At 37.2% G+C, this 27229-nt stretch overlaps 1 protein-coding gene across 6 annotated transcripts in view; it reads right to left on the reverse strand.

The window, feature by feature from the left end:
• The window catches only part of UTRN (utrophin), a 362109-nt gene that overhangs the window by 77074 nt on the left and 257806 nt on the right, over positions 1 to 27229 (reverse strand). For all 6 annotated transcript variants that reach the window (XM_050973004.1, XM_030235269.2, XM_018916973.3 and 3 more), the window contains 2 exons: positions 10830 to 10959; positions 783 to 1051 (listed from right to left, as the gene is read on the reverse strand). In XM_050973004.1, coding sequence (XP_050828961.1) covers positions 783 to 1051; positions 10830 to 10959 — 399 coding nt within the window. The remainder of the gene's footprint in view (positions 1 to 782; positions 1052 to 10829; positions 10960 to 27229) is intronic.

Raw genomic sequence — 27229 nt, forward strand, 5'->3', positions numbered from 1 at the left:
CTATATTCATTCTTAAGCTTAAAAACTGAAAATCTGAGTTGGTGAAACAGAAGCCTAGCAGTTAATTCTGTATTTGCCCAAAACAGCAATCTTCTCTACCTACATGTGCATACCCACACATTCTCCTGGAATCCATGATATTCACTGCACTGTACTGTTTCCAGCCAGCTTTTCCGGACAATGCTATCAGAAGATATGCCTTCTTGGGGAGCTTGGCATTACCAGGTCCCTACCCAAGCCATGAAGTTAGGCAGGGGATGACTACTACCCATCAAAAGCAGCCATGCCTTGGGATGCTGAGCCTGGCACGGAACCCAGGCAGCAAGAACTGGTTTGCCCACAACAACATTATAGGTTAGCGTGTGTTCTTCAGTTTGAAATAATCCTGGTGAGAAGCCAAGGTAAAGTAAAAGCAAATGCAAATTTTCTCATACAAACAAAAATAGACAATTGGCATGTTTAGTTTGTGAAAGTTAAGGAACATAAATTAAAACTGTGTATTTATTTCTGTATGATTAAGAAAGCTCTAAATTTTTCTCTAAAAAGAGAGTTACACTTGATGGCCAAACAGATCTGTGTGCATGTGTAGTCCCAGCCAACACTGGGAATGTGGCCCAGCTCTGGACTTTATTTGAGACTTCAGATACCATCTTTAAAGACTTTATACCGCACATGAGAATTTCAGCATACAGTGTATAAATATCTAATGTGATTAGAGGGACTAGAATGGAGAGATCTGACACACAAACAAACTAAATATTTCCCAGGAGTTCCAGACCTACCGTAGTTTTCTCAATGTGATCTGGTAATGAATCTATGAGCAAGTCTCCTACAGGCTTCCAGCCATTCCTCACATTTTCAGCCTCCTTCAAATCAGCGTCAAGGTCATCCATGGCACACTGAAGGTCTTTCAGTTTTTCCAATGCTTTGTCCACTTGCTTCTGCCAGATACTGGCACTGGCATTTAGGTTCTCCCATTTCTCTTTTACCTCCGATGACTGTTTACGCATGGCTTTGGCAATCTTCAAAGCTTTCTCCTCGGGGGTCAATTCTGCAGAGGAGAATAAGAGTTATACTGCTTATTTCTTATTTTTGTCGCGTTAAACAGATAGCATGCCTGAAATACACACTCAAGACAGTCAGTAAGTCCACTGTCAACTGATAATTTATTTCAGCAAGTGAAAGGTAGAAGAAAATCCACCTTGTTGTAAATGAAATAAATCTCAATCACTCCTACTGACAACACAATTCTTGATCAGAAGACAGGAAACTATTCCTGACTTCCATTTATTATGATACCCAAAAGTAAAAGCAGCTTACTGCCGATTTGTTGCTTTTGGAGGGACAGGGAAAGGAAATAGAAGATACTTCTTCCTTCCTGGAAACTTCATTAGTAATCTTTGCATCATTTCACATAGAAAGGACAGTGCTTTGTTCCTGGATCTCTTACCACCACCTTTCACTGTGGCACAAGGATGTCTCTCCACAATCAGTAGCAAAGCCCAAGGTACACTAAGTACCATCGGGGGGCACGGTTCTGCAGCACTACATCAGTTTTTCTGTGTAAACACCAAAATCCAAAAAGGCTGCTTTAAATAGCTTTTCCAAATCTACAAATATTCCATGAGGCTGTTGACTGAAAAAGAATCAAGCTTATGGTGCACTATTTCTCACAAATTTCAGGCTTATGTGTCTAGATCCCAGACAACCCAGAAACCCCAGAAAAACCTTCTGTTTGAGACTGAGCAAGACTCAGACAGCTTGAAAGCTAAAACGAAAATCGTAAAACATCCCCAGCAGGTCCTCCTGTCTATTGCCTGGGGGTACTTGCTGAAAAAAACTCATGGGAAGCTTCCTTGATCAGGGAAGAGTTGCTTCAGTAATGACAAACAAACATAGCCAGTCTCAGAGGATTCCCCTTCTACAGAAAAGCAAGCAGAGGAAACTATAATCCAAAAAACTGAGAACAAAAGAACTAGCAGAGATGTGACATGCACTGAAACTAAGCCAAGTGGCCTTCTATTCAGTCCTGTATAAAAGCCCTGGAAAAGGTTTATTACAGTACTCTTGTGATTAAAATTCAAGAGTTGCCTATGAATAAATTATACACAATCATGCAAAGATGAAAGTACCATTTTTGTCAGAAGTCAGATGAGACATACCATCTTCTATTTACTGATACACTGTCTTTAAAATCATTATAACTGAGCTTGGAGTTGCTACTGTGGTTGGAGGAAGGTGAGGGGGCAACAGACAGAGATTGTGTGGGAGGGAAGTTTTTGCTTTACAAAGGCCTGATGAATGTCAAATTAAATGCACAGTTATGGTTGCAAATGTTACCCAACTGTGCCTCTTTGATGCAGCTGTTGTCCCATAGCACCCAATACAGAAAAGCATATTGTAAGTAATTAACACAAAATAAAACATTGAAATGCACTCCAATTTGTTGTTGAGAAGTCTTTTTTTTCAAGATAAAAAAGTAACAGGGAGTTGTTTGGATCACAACCAGAATTTCTGCCCACCAGTTCCACATATTTGTTCTGTTTTTTCTTTAAAAGATTTTTTTCAAATCTTAGCCCATTTTTCTCAAATGTTAGCCCATACAGGTATTGATATATGCTAGACTATGATGACTAGAAGAGTATTCAACAAGACAGTCTGGGAAAAAAAAAGCCACCAATCAAATGAGCAAAAATCAACCCACAATACAACTACAAATTGTATTACAATTGTTCATATAGGGAGGAGAGGGTGCTGCCCAAAAGCACAAGGACCTCACTGGGAAGTGGTTAAGTAGGAGAAACAACAAACAAGGAATGGTAACCAGAGCATAGTGGGAGGCAAGAGTAATCAACAAGAGCCAACAGCAGCAAGGGAAGGGAGACACACACATACCCAGCCTGTGGGCTGTGGTGCAGGTTTTGACCTCAGAAGAGAGAGCCATTTGAAGAAAGAGTGCAGCTGAGTGGTACAATAGACATTTTGAGCTTACCAAGTGTCTTAGGTTAATATTTCAGTGACTTGTGGGGTGTCATAAGCTATTACATGAAAGCACTGCCTATGTGCATTCTGCCTGTAAAAGCAGAGATTGTGTCCAGGCTCAGGGACACTGCAGTGGCAAAAAGGTATTGCAGAGGAGAAACTTGGAATGAAATGAGCGTTAAAAGATCCCACAACACTTTACTAGATGCAAAGAGAGATGAACTACATATGTAGCTCTGGGATACAGAGACGTGGCAGTAACCTACAATTTGCAATACTGACACACCAGAACAAAGATGAAGACCAAAGCTGTGCTGTGATAAATTGCACCTCATCTCTGGATTTACAGCATTTCACAGTAGAACAAACTGCATTACAACACAGCACAGTTTTGGAATGATCTTTATCCCAAGTTCTGCAAAGAAAATATTTCTTTATTTCTTTTGAAAAGAAATAAAGATTATACTCTAATTAAAACCATCTTTAAGGAAAAGAAATTCTTTTACACTGAAAAAAACAGCTACAAAATGCCTATGTAAAGACATCAAAGAAGTTATTAGCATAAGAACTTTTGGAATAATTCACCTTTGAGAATAATATTGATGAATGAATGGGAATTCACTACAGTCCAGTGACAGTGAACAATCTAGAAGTCAAGCTGCACCTAAGGACCAGTATTTAGTATTACATGTTCTCTCACAGGCTGGGGTTTCCTATCATACAGCTATAGGTTGTGAGCAACCAAACCGCAGCAGTGAAAGGTGCAAAACTTATAAATGAGGATTAAGGGAACACCCAGAGGTGGAACACCTTACATAAGGTAAGACAATACCAAGCTTCATTGAGAGGGGAGGGAAAATTGCAGACCAATTGGATAAAGCCTCCTCTGTTGGTACCTTGAACATGTGAATACAGGGGACACTACACCCAGAAACTGGACTAAGGCAATGTTCCATATACACAAAGCTGCAGTCTACCCCTTTGAGCCAACATCATGCAGTCACATCGTTCTTTAGCTGTTATCAGAGCCAAAACCTGCCAACTCTGCATGAAAGGGTAGAATGCTGCAAGACCAGTGGAGGTCTAAGCTAGATTATTAGTCAGTTAAAAAGATCAGTCACTAGACAAAGAACACATGGAAAGCTTTATAGTAAGAGCTGAAAATCTTGCAAAACTCTTTGGCTTTCCTTAAAGGCATAGACACAGGAGATCCAATGAGTGCTTCTTGCTCTAACAGAGGCAATAACAAGTGGCTGTAGCACCTGGGGATAGGTTCAGGCGTGGTTATGGTGGTCCTCAGTTAACAAGTGGATTAGATGATCCTGAAAAGTCTCTATCAAGCTTGATGATGCAATGATTAGAAGAGGGGAACAATAGCCTGACTTTATTTGTCTGGCCAGCTAAAACAAGGCAGCTTTACTCTCAAAAGAGCTAGTCCCTTATTTCAGGATGGGAAAAAGATTCTAGAATGATTAGGGTGATATAAGTATCCCAACAGAACTGAAACCCAAAACATATTTGAAGACCATTTGTCAAATCAATGTTATTGTGCACGAATATCTACTACATATTGTATTTGAAAAATATTAATTCATTGCAAGACTCCTTTATTTTACAAAAGCTTTGGAAGTGCTTGTAAACCTTGCACTAAAAAGACATTTACTAGAGAAATAGAGCAAAATATGTGCTTTTATGAGCTATAAACCATTCAGCATACATTCATTTAACAGAAATGCATCTTGTATAACTTTGTTTTTCATCACAAAAGCCCAAGTTATTAATGAGCAACACACTACTTTTTACAAGCAGAAATCATATTCTTCAAGATTCTCGTTGCATAGCATAAAATCGTAAATCTCAAAGAAAGTGTCTTAACAGTAAGATTTTTCTTCTATTCATTTGGAATTCATTTAACCAGCCTGTCATTACACAAACCAGCAGACAGGATTCCTTTTTGCTGTGAAAATATTTACACAGTAGTCATTGCTCTTTTTTTTCCTACTTAATATAAAGTCTTCTCAATCACCAGTTTGATTGGTGTCTTCCCACCCCCTTTTTTTTTTAATGTTACTTATTACATGATCCTCACTTCAGCAGCTGCTCAGAGAGTAAGAACAGCCTATATTCACTGGACCATCTGTTTACAGGAGAGGACAGATATTAACTGACCTTGCAGTCAGGGAAAAGAACTCCTCTTCTGTAGAGGAAAAAAAAAAAATCTTGATTTTAATATACATTTTTTTGTCACAAACAAAGCACTGAAAGCTCCAACAGCTTTTCTATGTCTTTAGCACAGACTGAGTGCCATAGAAGGAAACTTTCAGGCCTGAATTTTCAGCATATAGTTTCCTTACATGCTTACATATATGGATAATAGTAGTGAAGAAAATTCTTCTTGCTTAAGAATTTATTTTAGACCTCAAACTATTTAGCTGTAGCAGTTTTCATTCTAATCAAAGAATTTATCTTTATTATGTAGCCTTGAACTAATGATCTCTTTCCATCTTGCCAAAATTACAATAATTTCCTTTCACTTCTGCTAAATTCTTAACCAAATATACTGGAACTGGAGATGATTTTTGATTGCCTCCTTCACACATGACATCAAACATTGTCTCTTCCTTGGTTCAAGCAATCTTTGCAGCAAAAACAATGGATGACACAGCACTGTGCTCATTATGAAAACTTTCAGAGCATTAGAATAGGCACAATGGCCCATGACCAAACTCCTACACAGAGGATCCAAAAGCAGTGCTATCATTGCATCATGAAGTCTTCAGCACTGCTGCAGAGAAAGCATTGGCTGAGTTTCTAACAACCTTAACAGAAAACTTAGCCCTGATGTGATGGGAACAGGAAGTTTAGGAACAAGCAGCAGTTGGTTAAATGTTAAATGTAAACATGTTTCCACCCAGAGAACATCCCGTATTTCAGATAAAACTGGGACACAACAGAGCCTACAAGTCAGGAATAAATATGACTAGGTTTATATCCCAAGGTCCTCATGAATAAAAAAACCTCAAACAATCAACCAATAATAAAATTAACCATTTTGAACTCCAGTCAGCCTGTTTCCATTAAAATCCTCTAAGTTTGCACTCTACACCACTCAGCAAGTGGAAACAATTTCCTTGAACTTTACTAATATGGCTCTGAGCAGACAACCATGTAGACCCTACAGGAAGAATTTCAAAGCTTTACCAAAGTGGACTAAACTTGTAAAAGAGCTAAAAGAGCTAATTTTGAAAATAAGAGAGAGAAGTATTTTGTGATTCTCTCATGGGTAAATGCACATTTCTCTTATCATAGGAAAAAACTGTTAAAACAAAAGCAGCAATGTTAAAAACAGTGTAATTAGTTTCTGGGTAAGATTCCACTGACTTCCAGTGGGCTACATCCTCTTCATTCTCCTAAGCACTTCTAATTTACAGTCAAGACTTCATACTCAGTCCAACTGCACAGCAGAGGGAAAAAAGGATTCCAGTAGTGTATGATAGCTAGAGAACAGACACAAGCGATTTGGAATAGAAATGCTGCCTGCTATATACCTGTTCTATATATATTAGAAAAGAATAAATTGCCTCTTTTCAGTGAGATCTTCCTTGCAAAAAGAAGTATTACGGCAGAGAAATTTACCTAAATGTCAGTGATGGAAAGCAAAGAAGTTCAGCTTTTATTTATGCCTGAGACAGATAAAGATATTGTCCCTCCACAAGTTTAAATGAAGTATCTACATACCATTCACTGATGCTCATTAACAGATTTTTTTTATAACACAGATGTGGAGGCTTTCTATTCAATCAATAGGAGATAACAGATGGTAAACACTTATTTTTAAATGCTGTGTTTATCACAACAACCTTTGCTACCAAATAGCAGCTTCCAAAGCTAGGGATCTAATTGTCTTCAAAAAATTAAGTTACTAAAGTAGTTGCACAACACTGCAGACTCCCAGAACCATTCACTATTACAATGAGAATCAGTGTAGTGGCCTGTGATCATCTGCTAGGATGTTCCACTGCTTCAGTGGAAATGTAAGGACAGAATTTCAGCAAAGTTTTATCATCAGTTCATAAAACCCTGGGGACATAAAATATTTCTTTATCTTTCCAATGACCTGTAACCTTACAGTACATGGAATTAAGAAGCCAGCTGTAACTATGCCATAGAGAAATATAATTAACATTTTTAGATCAAAGTTTTCTCCTGTACTATGGAAAAGTGACAAAAAATGCTAAAAACAACCATTTTCAATTTCTTTAACCTATCCATCCATGAAATTCCACAGCTGGCCTGCTGGTTTGTCATGAGGCAGCTCAAATACAGGAAGACTGAAGCTTGTTTTTTTGTGATGGGGCCTCTGTACAGAAACATGGCAAAACAAAAGCAGTAGAAAAGAGAGATGGGAGATGAAATTGACTAAGAAAGTAGTTTCCTGGAAGACAGAGACCTCTATCTGAATGTGCCAGTTACTCTCCGGTACAGTAGAAGGCCAGCACAAGAAGCATAAGGCGAGGATGGGGAAAGAAGAAACCAAGGCTTACTCATAACTTGAAACTACATTATTGTCATATGTTTGAAATTAAAAAGATCATTACAGAAAATAATGGGTTATCATAAGGCATGCTTAACAAACGTTCTCTTTGGATGGAACAATAAATGTGTATATATATATATACATATATATATGTATGTATATATATATATATATATATATATATACACACACATACATACATATATTAAAAAGTCCTTCAAACAGGTCTCAGACAAGTTCAAAACTAATTCTGATCAGTTTTCTCCTAAATCTGTCTTATTCTTTGCCCTTGCAACAATGCCCTCCCTGGCATAAAAAGACCAACGTCACAACCTTCATCATCTTCAGATTAGCTAACCATTCCTCCAAAACGACCCCTTTCCTTGTACAAGGTAAGAAATAACCTCAAGAAACTGTGATTTCCAATTAATGCAAGTTTGAGTTAGTAAAATAGTTTTGCTATTTCTATTATAGAACCAGCCAAAGCAATGTTCAAATCAAGACTGTGCAGTGTTGACTGTCAATATTTTTAGAAAACAGATTGTCAATTTAGAATCCATAACCATACTCCACGTTTATCAGCATGAAGTGGACTTCATTGAAGTTAACAAATTAACTTTAAGCAACTACAGAGAACACCCCTGACCAAGAGGCTGACAGAAAATAAAAAATTAACATCTTAAAAGCAAACTAAAGCCCACACCCTTCACTGATAATGGTAAATCTGAAGAAAAATTGTGTGTCTCTGGCTGTCTTCTAATTCAGAGATTAAGTTTTCTGGAGACTGGTGGCATCAGTTGCCAGAAAAAAATTTACTAGACTCACTCTGAGGTGAAAATTAACAGCTTATTACATATATATATGAGCTCAGGCAGAATGATTTAAAGATGGCTTTTGGCCTGAAGGTCTATTAATCTACAGGAAGTGCAGGCCTGCTCCGCACAGGGTGTGAGTGCCCACTGCCGGCGGCGGGAGCTTCACAGGGGTCTCTGGCAGAAGAGGCTGGAGCTGCCCAGTGCCAGGGACAGCAGACTCTAGCAACCCACCATGGGGCACACCTGAGGTCCTCAGCCACACTGGTGGCACCTGAGGGAAAGTGTATTTAAGAAACAGAAAACACCAGAAAGGAGGAGGGAACCAACAGGAGAAAGAGCAGAGGGAACACCAAAGTCAGAGAAGGAGGAGCAAACCCATGGCAAGGCCGATTTTCCTCACAGAGATATCGATGTGAGAGGAAAGAAGCAGAAGAAAGAAACTGCCAGGCTAACCATGAAGTCACCACCTTCCCACCTCTTGTGCCACTTGTTGCCTCTCTGAGCATGACTGACACCACAAGGCAGGGAAGGGACAGGAATGAGGGAGTAAAGCTGAGTCTGTCAGAGGTGGGAGGAAAGCTGTGGTTTTAATGTTTGTGAGGTTTTTCCCCACTACAAACCAACTTAGTATTTATTTGTTTTAAATGGAAATAAATAGTTTGTTTCCCCAAGCTAAACCTGTTTGGTCCACAACAGTAATTTGTACGAGATCTGCATCTGTGACCCATCTGATCCCCACCCTGATCCATGAGCTTTCTCACCCCTGTTCTTCCCATATCCTGCCTCCTTTCCACTGCAGTGGAAGACATAAGTGGATGGGTGGGAGATAGGCTGGTAGTCAAGACTAACCCATCACGTGCTCAAAAAAGAAACTCCACGGAAGTACTGAGAGTGAAGAAGAAAGAGGAGAAGAAGTTCAGTGCACATATATGAGGTTCCCCAGTCTGAACATATGACTGTTTTTTAAATATGATGACTAGACCAGAGACATGTACGCATCACCTGCAGACCATGGATGTCATTGTGATGCAGTTTACCATGGTCATCAAATTCCCTGTTATACTGTTCTCACTGCTATTGGTGTAACACAAAATAATAATAATTTTCATCATAATAGACTGGATAGCAAGAATTTATGATGCATCTTATAATCTGAAGTTTGCATTTGCAGTTTGCATCCCGTCAATCAACACCGACTAGATCATTGATATCAAACCCTGTAAGAAAATGAACATTTTGCAGTGGCAAGGTTTTATGTACTGGCCTCATTTGCACTGAGAGGTTCTATGGTTTTGAGAAGAGAACCTGCAATTTCGAACTTCTGTATGAAAGAATGAACAAATATACAAGGAGCATCCTTACTTTTCAACTGCAAGGTTGCTTGTGATTTAGACCAACTAAAACATTAGAGATTCTGTAAGGCAAATGGGTTTAAGAGTAATGAGAAAAGGAATATTTTCAGGAGTCAGGAGCTCAAAACAGAAATCAAGCGAGGGTACCAGCAGCACTAATCAATGAGATAAATGGTTCACTGGCTTCAATCACCAGCTATTCAGACTTTGTGATAAAGTTGAACCAGGGAATATGAAACCATGTAAAAATTTGCACAGAAATAACACAAAGTATAGATTCAGGAGATAAGTTGTTTCCACTGAACAAACTATAAGATGAGGTATGGAAATAAAATATTAACTCCTGATAAAAGCAGATATACTTTAATTTTGTAAATTATACAGAACAGTAAATTGTTCACACCTAACAGTTACTGACAGTTCTGAAAAAGCAGATTATTACCTTTTCCAAGAATAGTTCTTGTGCAACTAAAAGTAAGACTTCATAATGCTGTAGCTTATATCAGAGATGTAACTGTAGAACTTAGAGATAATTTCGTTTTTTGTGGTTGTGGGGGAAAAGAGAAAAATTATTAACTTTTTGCAGGTCTCTGACATTTAGAGTAATATCTCAACAAATACTATGCAAAACCAGTTTCTAACATAGCTGTGGTTCCATTCTTTAGCAATGATTCACCCAATATTCAAATCCTAAGGATTCTGTAATGACTTCCTTCCTAAAGCCGATTTATTTTACTTCTAATGAGATACACCACTAAACATGCTTATTTCTGGAGCAAAACTTTGCAATAGACATATTGAATGGGAATCCTTGAAGTACTATTCTGACAACATTAAGGTGCATATGTTATTATGTTAAGAAAAAAGAACAGAACTATCATTAGTGTTTTGAACCAAAAATTGGAAAAGGCAGAAGAGATGCTTCCACTTCTTCCATTAAAATATTACAAATTTCCATTAAAATCTTACAAAGCAGAGAAGTAACCCTCGAGTCTAAAACATTGAAATAAAAGCCATCAGGATGCCATTCAGAAAATTCTGAGGTCTGAGCAAGTAACTGGGATATAAAATATGTACTAGAAACATGCAAGTCCTTTCTCTCTTTTTTTGACCCCTTCCCCCCAGCAGTGAGTATTTTCTGACCTGTTTTTGAATGCAAGCTCCTCCTTGGTTCCTCAGGCCCCTCAATTGGTTGGTCAGCAAGGAAAACTCGTGCCTGGTCCACAGCGTTGAGAACAGTTTGCTCTTTTTCCTTCAGTTCACGCCTCAGTGCCTTTTGGGAAGGGAAAGAAGGAGGCATTTGTAACTTGACTTTGGGAACAATATCATTTTCTCTGTTTTCATCTCTCCAACCAGACCTGCCTACTGAGTGAGTAATAGCCAACGCTAATCAGACTGCAAGATAAAAATGCAAATTTTACAAAATAGAAGGAGCAAGAAATTGAGGCTGGAAGGGTAGTTTTTAGGAAATTCACTTGAAGAAAGGAAAACAAAAATGGTGATGATGGTAAGTTTAAAAAAAGACTAACAAACAAACTACTACATTAAAATTCCATTAGAAACTAAATTTAATGGGTTTATTGCTTTCAACAGGATTGCTAATATACAGTTTACAGACTGTTTACTTTTTTGATAGCTGGAATCACAGCAAATTGCATCTACTAAGACTTCAGGAAATTATTTTACAAATGCTAAGGCAAATTGCAAAAATTATTAACATTTCTTAGAAAAATGAAGCATCTTGTTTCTGTCTGCTATTTATCAATATTTTTACAATTTAGAACAAATGTAATAAATTTGATTGTGATAACACATTCTGAAAAAGCAATTTTTTTAAACTAATCAAAAAATATTTGGATCTTAATTATGCAAAAATCCTTTGAAACATAGACGGAAAGAAAAAAAAATCAATTTTTAAGTAAGATTTTTTTTCATGGTGATAAAAATAAATTTCAGGATATTATGCTCTCCAGCACTTATTACTTTATTAAAGGTTTAAGTATAACCAACCTTTTTTAAAAAAAAAGAAGTTATAAGTAGTCAGTTTTTATGCTTCTTATAAAGCATTTTCTTCCAGCATAAAGCATAAACCTGTCCCACCTAGAAGGAAACTCCTTTTCCTCTTTTATTTGTATTATTTTCTACACACAGAAAAACAAAAGAAGATACTTTAAACATTATTAGAATGCTATGTTTATTTTTTACACTATATTTTTTGCTTCTAATTTAAAAGTCAAGGCTTATTTTGCTGCCGCAATTTGCTAAGGTTCCATTCCAGATCAGAAAAAGCAGTTAGCCAGTGCTGACGACATTATATAATAAAATGAGTGTTCAACTACAGAAAAGTTTGAAAAACAGGCACCATAAAAGCATCACAAATGCTGTCTTATCTTTTCATTACTTAGTCTCTTGATGCCCCAATCACAAAAAACACCCTCAACTTTAGCTTAGCAGGAGGCAAGATGTTACTTTTCTTCCCTTCTTTCCCACTTCATTCCATTATCTTCCTTGTCCTTCCAAATCCTTCCACTCTATTGCTTCAAATAAAATAAATAAACAAACATTTAAATAAATGCATAACCCCAACAAAAAATAAGCACTGAAAGCACAGTAACCTCCATTACATTTAGGAACCTGCATCATACAGTCCAACTGTCAGTAAGTAGTAATTGTTGTATTTATACAAACACTCCTCAGAACAGTGTTCTCTGCATACTTCTGAATAGCAAGATTTCTTTGCAGGATTCAGTACATACAAAAGGTAGTAAGTAATGAAAATTGCCATTTAAAAACAAGTCTTTTTTATTAAAAAAAATAAATACAGAAATTGAAGTATTGTAAAAGCAATGTTCCTGAAGAATCTCTTTAGTTCTTCACAGTATGTATCAATATTTAAATTTCACATTACACACACTAGAATAAGACACCTGGAATCATCCACAGGTTACAAATCATTAAAGCATTCTCTACGTAGGAATTTATTTCAAGAAAGAAAGAAGGCAGTATGTATGGCTAGAAAAATTCCCCATTTAAAAAAGACTTTTGGTTAGTAGAACCTGTGTGGATGCATCAGTAAAATATAACACATTTTAATTTCAAAAACTTTGTCAGAAACAGAGGGCTGATTACTACATTTTGAAGTAGGGAATATTTCTAGACTTACTTTTCTCCCCTCCATATAACTTCCAAAACATTTCCAAAGCATACAAGAAAAGGGAGGCTATATCACATTTTGAGTCTGCTAAGAAATTCCAGCAGTTAGAAACAATCTAGAGATGGATCTCTTTTACTCTGTCTCTCCTGTTTACCCTCACATAGTGTCTTTCATCAATTTCTCCAGACCCTCAATAAAACTTCAATAAAGCTTGACCTAAGAGACCTTGGATTTAATTCACCAATATCCCTGCCATTGAACTAGTTCAAATTGAGGTTGACAACAAAAGATTTTAAGACTTTGGCCCATACAGTTCATCAGCTATAAGTCATCCATAGACAATCCTTATCAATATTTTTGACAGAGAACTCTCTTAGCATAAAATAAACCATACACTGAAATAATACCACTAAAATCATTTAGCAGTAGAGTATCTTTAGCACACCACAGACCTCCTAGATTATGTTTTGTTTTGTTTTTTTCTTATACCACAGGTGCAAAAATAATGCACTGGGGACTCGCATAACCTTTTCTTAGCAATACTCAATATATTTTTCTGTGTCTTTCTGCCAGTAAACAAGAGCAATGAGACTACACAGTGCAAGGATAACCAAGCATACCAATAATACTATCTCTTGACCCAGCAAACCTCTCTGAGATAGAACAAAAAAAGAAACCCACTTATAAATCTGATCTTGAGCTGAAATTTCATCTGACTTGAATGAATAAAGATCTCATTGGAAAAATCATATCTAGAGGAACACTACAGACTGAAAGTAAGTCATAAAAAGCCCAGCAAGGAACATAAAATCTACAATACCGAATTTGCTGATTTTAAATGTTTTTGTATAATAAATACAATCACATATTTTAGAGGTTTATTTAGTTTTTCAAGAGATACCCTTCCAGTGGCTATTTAGAATGGATGCGCCTTCTTCAGTAGACAAGGATATTACTTCATTCTCCTTTTGTCATTAAGAATTAAAACAGTTGAAGCATTTCTAAAGATACTTTAAAAGCATTGGGCTTTATCAGATGTAAGATTTTTAAAAGAAGCTGTCTCAACGAGGGCATTACAAAATTTCTGTTGGGAATGTTTTGCAGCTGAAGTCTTTTCCTCTCTTGGAAAATTTAAAAGCTACAAAACTTTTGCTATTGTGATTTTTACACAGCTTAGTGTAACCTGAAAGCACCTATTTCCTTCAGCTGCACCTTAAAATTGTTTTTTGAGCATAGCAAGTGGACTTCCAAAATTATTCACTGTTAATTTGCAGTCTCTTTTTCTCTTTTGAATTGTACAGACTTGCACAGAATAATTCAAGGAGCAGATCTGCTTAATAGTTCCAACAGATGAAGGCAAAGCTAATTTCAAAGAAAACACATGGGATGTTTTTTAAAAACAGAACATATTTAAATCAGGTCTCATTATGCACTCTTTCAAGAAAGTAAAGATGCATGTTATTGTAACTCATATCAGTTCAGCACACTGTAGCCTTATGTGCCAATCAGCAGCTCCTGTAGCATTTAATTACTTATTCATCTTCATTCTGCAGCCGGTGCTTGAAAACTCCTGTTACTCTTATACACTAAAATGAAATGGAAAAAAATAATCTGTGGTATTTAACAGGATGGGAAGAATAAGCAGGATGATTGAGCAAACTCAGAGTGAGATGAGGAATTGTTTATAAAGATCATACAGAGATAAAGGTTGTGACTGAGTCTCTGCCAGCTGTCTCCATCACTAAAGAATGAACCAGAAAGAAAATAAGCATAGCATGTTTAAAAGCTGCTCCTTCCTGTCAGATACTATTTAATGGAACATCTACACACAAAATTTCACAAGTGTTTTGGTCTCTGCACACATCTCTCTGTAAAAGTCAATTTTATGTGTCTACCCCATCTGATAACGAAAACAGTCAAATAAAGAGCAATATTTAACTTGAGACCATGCAGCCCACCATGTATTTACCTTTTACTATTTCATACAAAATCTATGTGGCAAGAGAAATAATGAAGGAGAAAAATGGTACCTAATATACAACCATTAATACCTAGAGATACAAAGACACATGTAGCACATGAGACTTTAAAGATGAGAGAGTATCCTACAAGTTCTGATAAATGAGTGAAAAACAGTGACCAACACCAATAGGGGAAGAAAAGGAAATATGAGAGTGGGGGGAAAAAAAGAGGAAAAAAAAAAAGAGGAAGCTGTTTGCCTTCATAATAAATTAATAAATACATATTGAGTATTTTAGATTTATTTTTAATAGAGGAATCTAAATAGATATCTCAAAAAGGACGAAGAGAAGTGCCAAAGGCTGCATTTTTCTAAATAGTCTCTCAGTTTACCATTTGCCTTGCTCTCTCTTCTGCTGTAGTGTCAATAAAGAGTGTGTAAACAGGGTGTCAGCTCCAAGGGTTCAGTGTGAGTGTAGACCTGGAAGTCACATTTACAACAAATTCCTCCTGTTTGCCTGCATGCACATGGAAACTAAATGGACAGGAATTTAAAAGCATAGATTTGGGCAAAAGTGAATTAGGCTATGCATGCTGGTGATCCCAGAGGCAAATAAATGTTAGCTTACTTAAGACTTTCCCTTTGATTTATCAGAATAAATGCTTCAGGCCAGAAATACGGATACTTTTTCCACTGAGACTGTCTTGTCTCTTGATAATTTTCCTTCTCTCTCTGGAGAAGTGCATGTGCTCATGGCTACTCACAAAAAAACACCACCCGCCTCTGAATATGTACTAAAAGACACCCATTACTAAAACAAGCATCTAAAACATCTCTCAAACAAAGTAGCTTGCAGTAGTGCAGCCAAAGAGACAGAGGAGGGAAAGCATGCTGTGTCCCTGCTCCTCAGGCTTAGAGACAGGAAACACAAAGCTGTCACTGACATTGTAAAAATGGGTAACCAGCAAACTGACAAACTGCATCTGTACATCCCTGAGAGACACTTCAATATAAGGAAGGATAACTGACTTTCTTCTGAACTTGTTACAGTTCAAAACCAGCAAAGGCTATTTCCTCCATTTTCATCCAACAGCATTATAAAATCACGAAAAGATGTTTTGAAGCCTGTTTGGAAAAGCCACACTTAAAATAACCTCACGAGGCCTTTGAAAGGCCTCCTTTGTGTGCTAGAAAAGAATCCAGTACTACAGCACAAAGGCAGAAGCTTCATTGTCACACAGATTGCATCAAAAAAGACATTAAAAAGCTATTCTTAAATTAAAGATCAGAGGGCTATGCTTTTTCTTAAAAATTAAACTTTTTTTTTTTCTCACAGTTTTCCAAGGAAGAATTTAGTCTTTTCTGAAGCAAGAACTGCAAGTCCTAAATTCCCTAGAGATGCTACAGGATCTAAATCCAACTTCACAGGAAGACTCTGCTTAATTGAGCAAAGGTTACAAACTACGAGGCATAATGATGTTCATTAATATGTCTTCCAGCACCAATAATCTTATGTAACTTGATTTCTTATTTCCTAGCCCAGTAAAACGAGATTTTATTTGTGTTTCTAGGTCAATGATAACCAAGACTTGGTTGCCCAGAGTAGTCTGGAAGCTCAACAGAGCATAGTCTTTAGGGACTGGAAAACATGGAATGCTTAAAGACTTTTCATTTTTCCCTTAAAATTTATTTATTTTTGTTGGGTGTGGGTGTGGTTTAAATATGATTAAGAACTACGTTGGGGAAAAAAAACCCCACACTGTGCATCCCTGAGCTAATGCCAAAGAGATTATCAAAAAGCTTTTTAAAAAATATATAATTTTTTTTAAACAAAAGTGAAAAGACAGGCTTCAGTGTGCTAATGTGAATTCTCTACTGAAATCCCCAGAAATATAACCACTCTGGCCAGTGAACCCTTTTGTGATGGGTTTGCTGCTCAGTGCATATACACTGAACTTGCTTTTTTGGCTCTTCTTCTCTTCTTCAGGAAAGCAATTTTTTATATTCAATCCTTACTTTGTATTTCACTGTACCATGGATACTACAGAAGTATCATATAAACAGCATTACAAAATCTGACAGAATATGCCTATTTTGCTCATCCAGCAAGTTTCTAATATAAGTGAGCATATTTTGATTTAAATCCTTTGTAATATGACAGCTAAAAAGGGTATGAGAATCATTAAATTTGATGGCTTGCATAAACTACACAAAAGATTAAAACAGGCTTGGTTTAGAATGTTATCCATAGGAAAAAAATGCTTTTAATGGAGCTTTTAGAAAAAAATCTGTTTAACATATCAGAATTTAATACAAGAATCCATACAGACTGTACCCCAGAGACAGCAAAAACGCCAGAATCTGATTGGAGACTGAAAGTGGAAGAGAGAGTGAAGCTGTTGCAACTTTCTACTCTTCATGTGATGGAGAAAAAGCATTTGCTTTTACACAACAGCAATCATCACCCTGCTAGCAGTGGAACCAATTTTCAAATGCCAAACTGCCGGTAAAAACACATTCAGGTTTACATCAAAAGGACTATAGTGTGCTTTTGGTGAAGGAAAACTAATCCCACCAAACCCTACTATGGAAGCATGACAGCTATTGGATATCAACAACTTTGGAAGACTTGACCTCTTTTTATTCCTGTTTTTATTTATTTTATAGTAAACCAGTAGTGTCATCGGACACATTTTAATACATCTCTGATCGACAGAAGGCAGGAATAGAACTAACCCTCTCTACTTGCTCTGTTTTTCTTTTGCCTGTCTCCCCAGACTCTGCTCCTGGCTCCTGTCAGAAACAGGACAACTACTTTTATGTAACTTAGGGACAATCCAGAACCTTTAATCTAAAGTATACGAGAACCAGTGTCCAGACACAGGGGACTGACAGGCAAAAATCAGCAAAGATAAAATAACACTTTAAACTGTCTGCCAAAAAACCCCTGAAAAACCCCACAGGAAAAGATCACTGTACAATGCCAAGTAAAGCATTGCACTGAGTCTGTTTCAAAGACATTTAAAAATATTATATCCTCTAAAAAGCAACCTTAAAGACACGGCAATATACCATCAAAAAAAGGATCTTTCCATTTCAGATGAAGCTGTTTTGTAAAGCTGTCTGCAGAACAGAAGTTACATTTCTTCCACACTCTTCAAAGTTTTACCTCCTTTGAAGAAGCAAAGGAAATTTGTGTCCTCTATGTTAACTCTAATTAGCTTCAAACTGTGTGACTGTGCACTGCACAGTGTATAACTGGGTAGCTTTGGATAACAGTTAATACTCAGTTGCATAAAACCCAATAAATGAGTTTGTGGTGGAAACACTCCCAGCATCAAACTCCATCCTTTCTTTATGGGTAGCAACTGGTATAACTTCTGCTTTTTATGTCAGAAAATACTCACAGAAAAAGAGGGAGGGATAAAGAACACAAAAAAAAAGCATTATTCTGTTTATGTATCCAAAACATGTACCGCCTCCAGCCTGACACAAGACACACAAAACATCTGCTGCATATTGAATGGTTTATTACTTAATTGAGCAAAAGCCCTCAAGTATCCTGTAAGCACTGCCTATTTTCCTGTACCCTTGGCAGTAAGCATCTATCTCTTTAACATAAGAGAGACACATTCCTCTTTCTTTGTTTGCTTGCTTGCAACAAACTGGTTTGGGTTTGCTCGGGCTGTGTGATTGCTGAGCACTGATGAACTGCCATTAGTTTCTTGCTTCAAACTGAACTGATGCCACCATTAACAAGTTGGATGCTGCATTGTTGTTAAGAGTAGTTAAACTCAGGTGACCTTTTGCTTATTTTGTATGATTAAGATTCCTCTTCATTTCTTCAAAAAACCACCAATGGGACAAGTCAAATATGTTTGGCAACATAAGCTACCTCACAGTTAAATGGTACCTATTGTATTAATACAGAGGTCTTGAGAAAGAGAGAAAGACTTTTAGTAATTACAGTTCAAACTCAATGCACTTAAGAGAAACTTTATGATATGCAGCAATATGAATTATAATTCAATATATAAAGATAGAATGCACTTTGTGAGCAAGGCCTCATCTCCTGAGAGGTTTCTTCCACATCAGCCTCCTTACTGCAAGAGTACATCAGCATCCCTGACAATGAATCATGATCACAAAGAAAAATACAGCATCACCTATAAGTTATAAATAATCAGATCACTGCAAAAGGTCTCAAGGCAGCCTCTCTTGTATGAAAACTGTGTAAGGGGAGGAATATTCCCTTTATGGAAGGAGGAAGCAAGGGCAACAGAGCCCAGCTGAATACTGAAGCAGAAAAAAATTCTAGGGACGAGTTGCAAATTGAGGCGAACTCCAGTGTTCCTGTTCTGTATGCACGCATGCATACATGAGAGAGAAATGCTACTGGAAATCCTTTCAGAAGCAGAAACCCTGTCAATGTTAATTACTCCTCTTTCTTAGAAACAGTCACTTTGCTTTCTCTTTGGAAGGAAAGGGTCCAAACAGACAACTGAATAATCACCAAACAGTCAAACTGTCTTCCTCACCACAGTCTACTTCAATCTCCCTTGTAGCTTTTTGCTCTCAACTCTTCCACTGTGACTTCCCATTTTCAAAACTATCTAAAACAACAGCAACTTTGTAAAGCTGTTACCACCCAGTTTGTTACTGTGGCATGACAGATTACACTGGATCTCTGCTTTGGGTCACTTCTCCAAAATTTCCTGTCTCTGGATTGTGTGCTAGTAAATCCAACATCTGCTCAGTACAGAAAGATTACTGTAAAACCATAACTGAAAAAAAATAAGTAGTGTTTGAAAGAGGAAATACTCTACTTCTGACAATTTTCCAGGCATTTATGAGAGAGTCATGAGGAAGGAATACCCTAAGGCCAACATGACTTTTCCTTCTGCTTAAGTCACCTCCTTCAGCTCATTCCAGTTGCCATCAGAAATTAGAGGAACACGAAAACACAGAACTTGGCACCTATGCCAAAACCGTAAAAGCCAGTGGGATTTAAGAAGAAAAAAAAGCGAAAAAGGCAAGCCAAGTATAATATTCCATATATTCTATGGCACAGCAGCAATACAGCAGGTATCATAACATAGTTGTGGTATGGTTGGAGTTTGTTTTTTTTTGGGGGGTGGTGGCGGGGTGTGCATTTGATTCAAGTAGCAGAGAATTTTCCCACATCATGAGCCACACAGAACATAAATAACATAGATTTCTGCAGGGAGTTTAAGCCCCTTGTCAAACAGGGGACAGCCAAACTTGTCCCAACATGCAATAGCGTGTGTTGCTTTATTAGTTCCATTTATGCCTCTGCAATCTGAACTTGCCCAACACAACAGCCTTGATCAGTCTCTGCATTTTCAAACAGATGATCTAACAACATCTCAAAAGCAACAGGAAGTCCAGCTGGACCTGAAAATTCAACTAAGAGGATAAGAAAAGAAAAAAAAAAAAAAGAAGAATATGGCTGCTTTCAGACAATTTCACCAATAAGAAATTAGAATTAAAATACTGCTGTGCATTCAGTATATGTATATTAATATCAAACACTGAGCAAACCCACTTGAAAATTGTCAGTGTTTTCAAATAGTGTTCCATCACCCAGTTACTGGGTTGTGCCTTCCTTCTTTCCAAATGAGTTTGCTATTTGATTTTAACAATCTGCTTGGGGTTTTATTTAGTAGAAAAAAATTGAAGTTAAAATAATCCAGGCAAAGTTCTGCAAAATATCAATGGAGAATAAAGAAAAAACTTTGCTTTATTTTTACCCACAGTAAGTTCTTTTCATATCTGTTCACATAAATCATATTCCTTGATTAAAAATAATGATACAAGAATGACTGTTATTCTGGAAAAAAAGAAAAAAGGCCCAACTGAAACTTATTGCAAAAGTTGTCATAGGCCATTTTTTTGGGATGACTACAAAGCAGCTTTCTGCCCATGAGAGACAATATAACTGACAGTGATTAGGAGTCAATTAGAGAAAGACACCAGGACTTGAAAGAATACTTCTGTGAAGCAGAGCTATTTAACTCAGCTCCACAAATACTTTCCAATATAGGGTGGACACATCAGAGAGATCAGAAGACAGACTTATTACTCATGTTCTCTCACTTCATTTCCTTTCTCTGCTTTGTTTCTCCATCTGACAAGCTTTTTTATTTGTAGCTCTTCAGGCAAAGAATTGTAATATTTTATACATAGTAGAACCAGCATGCATTAAACAGGATTTCTTTTTCTTTAGAAACAGAATTTGAAACAAGAAACAATTTCTCATTAGGAAAAAAAAAGAAAACCCACCAAAAAAAAAAAAAAAAAAAAAACAAAAAAAAAAAAACCAAACAAACAAAAAAACCAAAAAAAACCCAAAAAAACACAAACCATATAATCCAATTGTTATTTTTAGTCCTCAATACTTAGAAACAAGCTCTATGCCATGGCATGGCAAAGTTACCTAGTAAAGATATGGAGAAAAGTAAAAGCAACAAGTAAAATACTCTAGGTATAAACAATAACACTGAGAACACAGGGAATGTCTCAAAATCAAAAACTTTGGTTTTAATGACTGAATGCCAAAGAATACTTCAGCACATCTGCAACAATTTCCCAGAAATTTAAATTGCCAACTTAAAGACATTAAAAAAGGTGAAAACATGCTAATGCAGCAAGACACCTATATGCTGCTCCCTTTCCCCAGAAACTTAAGTGAAAAGAGTACGCCATATAGATTTTTTTTAAAAGTAAAGGAATTTCACTTATTTCTTGTATTTAGTTAATATATATTGTATTTAGCAATAGGGTGCACTAGCTGCAGTGCTTTTAACTCTGAAGTCATTGCTTTCTTAGAAATCTCTTCACATTTTTCTGCACGTATAAACAAAATGCAGCAAAAGCATGCTTACTTGCAGTGTGTTGAGATTTTTTAGGCCACCCATATCATCTTTGGTACCCAAACTGTTTTTCCAGAACGGCATTAATAATGTGATTCACATCTGACCTGTGTCTGTTTAGTTTTCTCTCTAGCAATGAAAGTACCTTTGTTTTTACAACACTCATGGGGTTTTTTTTTTCTATTTGTTTGTTTTATATGCTGTGCTGTGCTTACTACTAGCCACTCCTTCAGAGATCTAGCATTAAGAAAATAACTTCTTTCTTCTCTTCTAGTGCTGCTGCACCAGCACCAGGCAAAGCATAAGTAGGAAGACACAGGTGAAAAAAGATGTTGAGAAACTGCAGCCAAACACCCATGCTCACTGGACTAAGAATCTTGTAGCAGCCAGAACTGTCAGAAAGCATTATCTGCATGATCATCAGAAAATCATGCCAAATGAGGCTGACCTATTGAAAAGGAGTAATTTCAACCAGGCATGACTGCTTTGTTGCAGTCTGTGCTTTAGTCAAAGCCTGGGGACTTGTTTCTGTATCAAGGACTGGGGCTCCTGAAAGCCTTCCTACCCAAGGATGTGATGGCAGGTGCTGACCACAGCGCTGATGTCAGCATCAAGTACTGCTCAGTATCTCTCTGCTACAACACTTGAGATTGAAAAATCACATGCACAGGATAAAATTAGCAGATTCCATTGAAATTTACCTAAAAATTACATCCTCCCCCTCCCTTGCATTTATCTGATGATAAAAATATTTTTCACAATTAGTCTTCCCTCTCAGGGCATCAAAATGTTACCCTGACAGCATTTTGTTGGGTTGGAAGGTTTCTTCCCTGGCTCAAACCTTATACCTTCAAGGCAGTGAATGCTTACATAACATTTTAGCCTCTCTCTTCTGAGGCAGATCCATCACTCAAAAAGAAGATGGAACAAAAAAAGAGAAAGTGTACAAATAGTTGTTATTTTAAAAATAGAAAGAAACAAGAAAGTCTTCATATCAGATTGATTCCAGGGTAACTAAATACAGACTGTATAAAATCTAGAACAAGGTGAAAAGAAATTTTAGATGACATGCAGTAATATATAACAGAAAAATGATGTATTTGTTCCAGTAATTTCTTTAAAACTATCTTATTTACTATTCTCTCTTCTATTACTGTTAATATTAAATTCTTGCTGACCTGTTACACTGACTTAATGAAAAATATACTAATAAAAGTAATGATTGGATTCAATCATTCAAGCCTCAGTTGCTACAGAAAATTTTAATTTAGACCCAAGTAAATCACTTATAAAGCATGCATTTTTTAATGACTGTTTATGAAATGATCAGCATAGCCCTTTCATCACAATATTTTACTTTTTATTTTAAAAATTCTTCAAGCATCTAAGTTGCAAACCAGCTGTTTCAAGGGAGAGGAAATCTGCAGGTTTTTTAAAAAACTATTCTATTGCTCATATTAGGACTTTTAGACTAAAAATTCCTTAGTAACATAGGCAGAACGCATAAAATCCAGTCCGACTTCAAACAAAAGGGAAAATAAGTGTATCAGAACATTTAAATAATTTATGGCTTTGATTCACTCTCTCTTAAGCTTCTAAATATTGTTTGCAAACACAAAATTGCTGACAACAATATTATAAAACTGACTGTGAATTATCACTGGCAGATTGTTTTATACCATCAAACATTGGCATAGAGATTTTTTTCTCTAGATTTACACATTCATTTAACAAGAAAGGTCTAAAAGATTAAACTCTTATCATAAAATACATTAATTACCATTAGCAGCAACTATTAAGTTCTTTGAGAACATCTTTGAAATGTTCTCTCTCACTACAGGCTATGCCTGTTCATTTAAGGAACAGCCCCCAGTGGCTAGAAATTCAGAACTATTCAGCTTCCCACACCCCCTCACAATCTGTCCTATGGAGAAACAGGATACAGGTGATGCCTTGTGAAGGCACTAGAACAGAGGCTAGACAGAGTTAAAGAATAAAGTAGGTATTTATTAGAAGGCCTCAATGGATACACCTTGGGCAGTACAAGAGCCCAGCCAGGGCTACATCCAAGATCAACCCAGAATGGTCACAAAATGGGTGACTGGTCATGAGATCCCACACTTTTATAACTTCTGGTCCATTTGCATATTGGAGTTAATTGTCCGGTTATAGCTTTAGTTTATGAAGTCCCATCCTTCTTATTTTTCTCTCTTCAGTCCACCATTGTTTATGCTCCTGGGCCTGAAATGTGGATCAATTGTCTTTGGTCCCCAGCTAGAGAAGGAATTGTTTTGTCTAGCTACTCTGTGAAGAGAGCTTACCATCCCTTAATATGAAGCTCAGAACTACACTCTAAAGCAGTTCAGAATCTGAAAAATATAAAAGCTAAAACCTGAAGCATCACAGGGATAACCAACAGCAACCACCTAACAGCACAGTCATGTGCCAGTGATAGCAGGGCATCTCAGACTATCAAAAACTAGAGTTAATGCTATCTTCATTCACTGCAGAACCAGAAAAGGCTGCTCATGTCACAGAAGTTACTGCATTTGTATTGTCTGTTTAGCAGAGCAGGCTACGAAGTTTGACATCCAGTTAATATATAGTGCTTGAAACCACTTTAGGACACAGTTGCTTCACTACTAGTACTGACATAATGCTCCATTGTCATTAAGCAACAAGATAGAAAGGACCCTTGAGAAAACTTAGATTTTGTACAGGATGCTTTGAAAGTGTCCTCACACATTACAGGGGAATAAATTACAAGATGACCAACCAAGCACGTAAAATAACTCATTAGTAGTAAAAGTGTGAGGACAACACAGCATTCCTTCCAGAAAGAGGTGCCAAAAGAGCCACCCCAAAGCCAAGACATAAACCAAAAGGAACCCAACCCCCACAGTCAACAGCCACTTTGTCAAGCAAATATTTTCTACCTTAATTACACCATACTCATAGAATTCTGTAACCTACTGATTAAAACAAAGTAACCTCAGTAACTCTAAGGAATAACTGCAGACACTGCAGACCTACCAGGCACAGCACTACATGGAGGAATTGTACCTTAATACTGAAGCTCAGGGTACCCCAAGTCTTCAGATGTGGACAACTACTGATGATACTTTAAATGACACGAGGAAAGGAATCATCTTACCAGCCTCACAAGATGAGGTTCCAAAAAGGTTCCATTCAGGTTCCAAATCGGATTAAAATAAAAAATCTCCATCTTTTCCCCAAAACAACTAACTCTGGAGAAGTCTGTAAGTGGTAAGGACCTCTAGCAGCTCAAGGTGTGGGAGTGGGAACCCTAGACCCAATGTAATGCCTTTCTGAAGTGCACCACTGAATTCCTTTTGCAGGAAACACATGTTAGCAAAAACATAACCTCCAGCAGCTTCCCTAAAAAGAAAGATTCAAGTCTTAAAGCATCATTTTAGGTTTACACCCTTTGGTCCCCAGAGCTGAAAGACCAAAACTTCAGAGAAGAAAACTGCTTCTAGTAACATACCTAGGAATTTCCCAGCCCCACAAACTAACCACCCTGGAGGAGAGAAATTCACTGAAACCCAGGTCAGAAGATACAGATGTGTGGTAACTGCCTAGGAACAACTATTAGCTATGGTTAAGAGTTCTTGGAAAGAAAACAAAGAGCAAAATACCTCCTGTGAGATTACCTTGCCCATTAAACCAATACCTACCCTTGTATTCTAAAAATGCAACAAAACAAAAATGGGAAAACTAACAGAAAAGTGTAAGAAAAAGCAGAATCCCATCCCCTACCCTATTTTGAAACCTAGCCTTCCATCTCTAGAATCTGCATGAAAACAGGAATGAGTGGCTGCCATGGAAACACAATTTCTCCAATTTATTGCTGATCTTCCTAGGGTGGATTACTGACTGTAATAACAAGGGATGGAGGATCCTTGAGTTCAGGAGTTAACTGGAATAAATATTCTTCTTCCCTAAAGAGCCTGCCTGCAGCGGCAAGAAGCAGGATCTAGATTAACATGCTCTTAACATAAAATAAAGATTCTTCACCAGTTCCTGTCTGTAAATGCAGCAAGTTTCAGGAGGATTTAAAAGTGGTAATAGCCTCTCTCTTACTGCATATTTAAGAAGTGCATCATAAACTAATGCATCTGTTCAGTTTCTCCAAAACAGTGATGCAGAGGGGACGATGCCAACTGAAAACACAAGACGAAAGAAAATAAATCTCTTTCGTGTTTGCACAAAATTCATATGGAAAAGTGAGTTATATAAAAAGGTTCTTAAGATTTGCATTAATCCCAACAAGCTCCAGTCCACACCTTGAGTGACAAGTGAACAGCCTAGTTAAATAGAATAAGTTTCTTAGTGGTCCAGTTTATCAAAACAGATAACAGAGAAATCAAGGAAACCTGAGCTGGTTTTATTGACTGTACAGAAAGAACCTCAAATTGTTGTCAAAATGAGAAAGGTATGAGCAGGACAAACAGTTTTCATCTCTAATACAGCCTATGAAAGCATCTGAAAAAAATATGGCAGTGGACTCTGTATTATTGTGGCCCTCTAGCATCACTCTCCAGTTGAAAAAACAGATTCAGTGTGACTGTGCCAGTTTTTTTTCCTGGCTCTCTGCCTTTGGAAAAACAGACCTCAGCAAAAAACAATATTTGCATTCAGAGAAATGTCCTGTCTCATTTCCTAATACCATCCCATCTCTGGGATCCAGAGAGGCAGCTCATCTGGTGACATATCATCCTTAGGTTTCAGGAGGTACCCAGCACTTTTAAAAGCAATTGAAATACCAACTGATCTTAAAAAAAAGCATACACAAATTTAAAACTGTGAGCATTTTTCTGAGTAGTTACAGCTTAAGAAAAAAGGTCTTTGGAGTTTCATTGCCAGATCCCAGAAATAATTTGCTTAATATGCCACTAACCAAGAAATAGCCAACAAAATATTGAGCATCCTCAGAAATGACAAAACAAAAAGCCACTTTTGTGTTACATTATCAAACATGGCATTGGTGCAACTTCATCCTAAGTATCACATGCAACAGCAGTCACTTTAGTTCCCTAGGGATACGGTAGAGTCAGAAGAACACAGCAAGATGAACAACCCAGGTACCTAAGAGAATAGAGTGGCTGTCTTATGGGTGAAGACTAAAAACCAGTCACTAATGTGCTTGTGCTCCATCCCCTTCCCTGGCTGTGCTCATGGCTCACCCCTGAAGGTCAGGCCACAGCCAGTCGCGGTATTGCAGCTCAAGACACAGGAGTGAAAGAGATGTCTGGTCCATTCCAGTGCATCAAGACCTTACAAGATGTCATTAGCTGTAGATGGGCTACTACTTACAATGATGGAGCTAGAGTGGTCTTTTGTGAGGTGAAATAAAAAGATAGCACAGAAACAGGCAGCCTTTTAAGGACAAAGAGAAAGGCTGATTGCTGTGCTGTTTTTGCAATGTAAGCCTAATTTATGACACAAGCATTCTCCTCCACAGCAATGTCAGAATGACCTCTTGGGTGTTTGAGGATATCTACAAATCTTCCTT

This window comes from Serinus canaria, chromosome 3 (genome assembly GCF_022539315.1).
Source record: "Serinus canaria isolate serCan28SL12 chromosome 3, serCan2020, whole genome shotgun sequence".
Lineage (NCBI taxonomy): Eukaryota > Metazoa > Chordata > Aves > Passeriformes > Fringillidae > Serinus > Serinus canaria.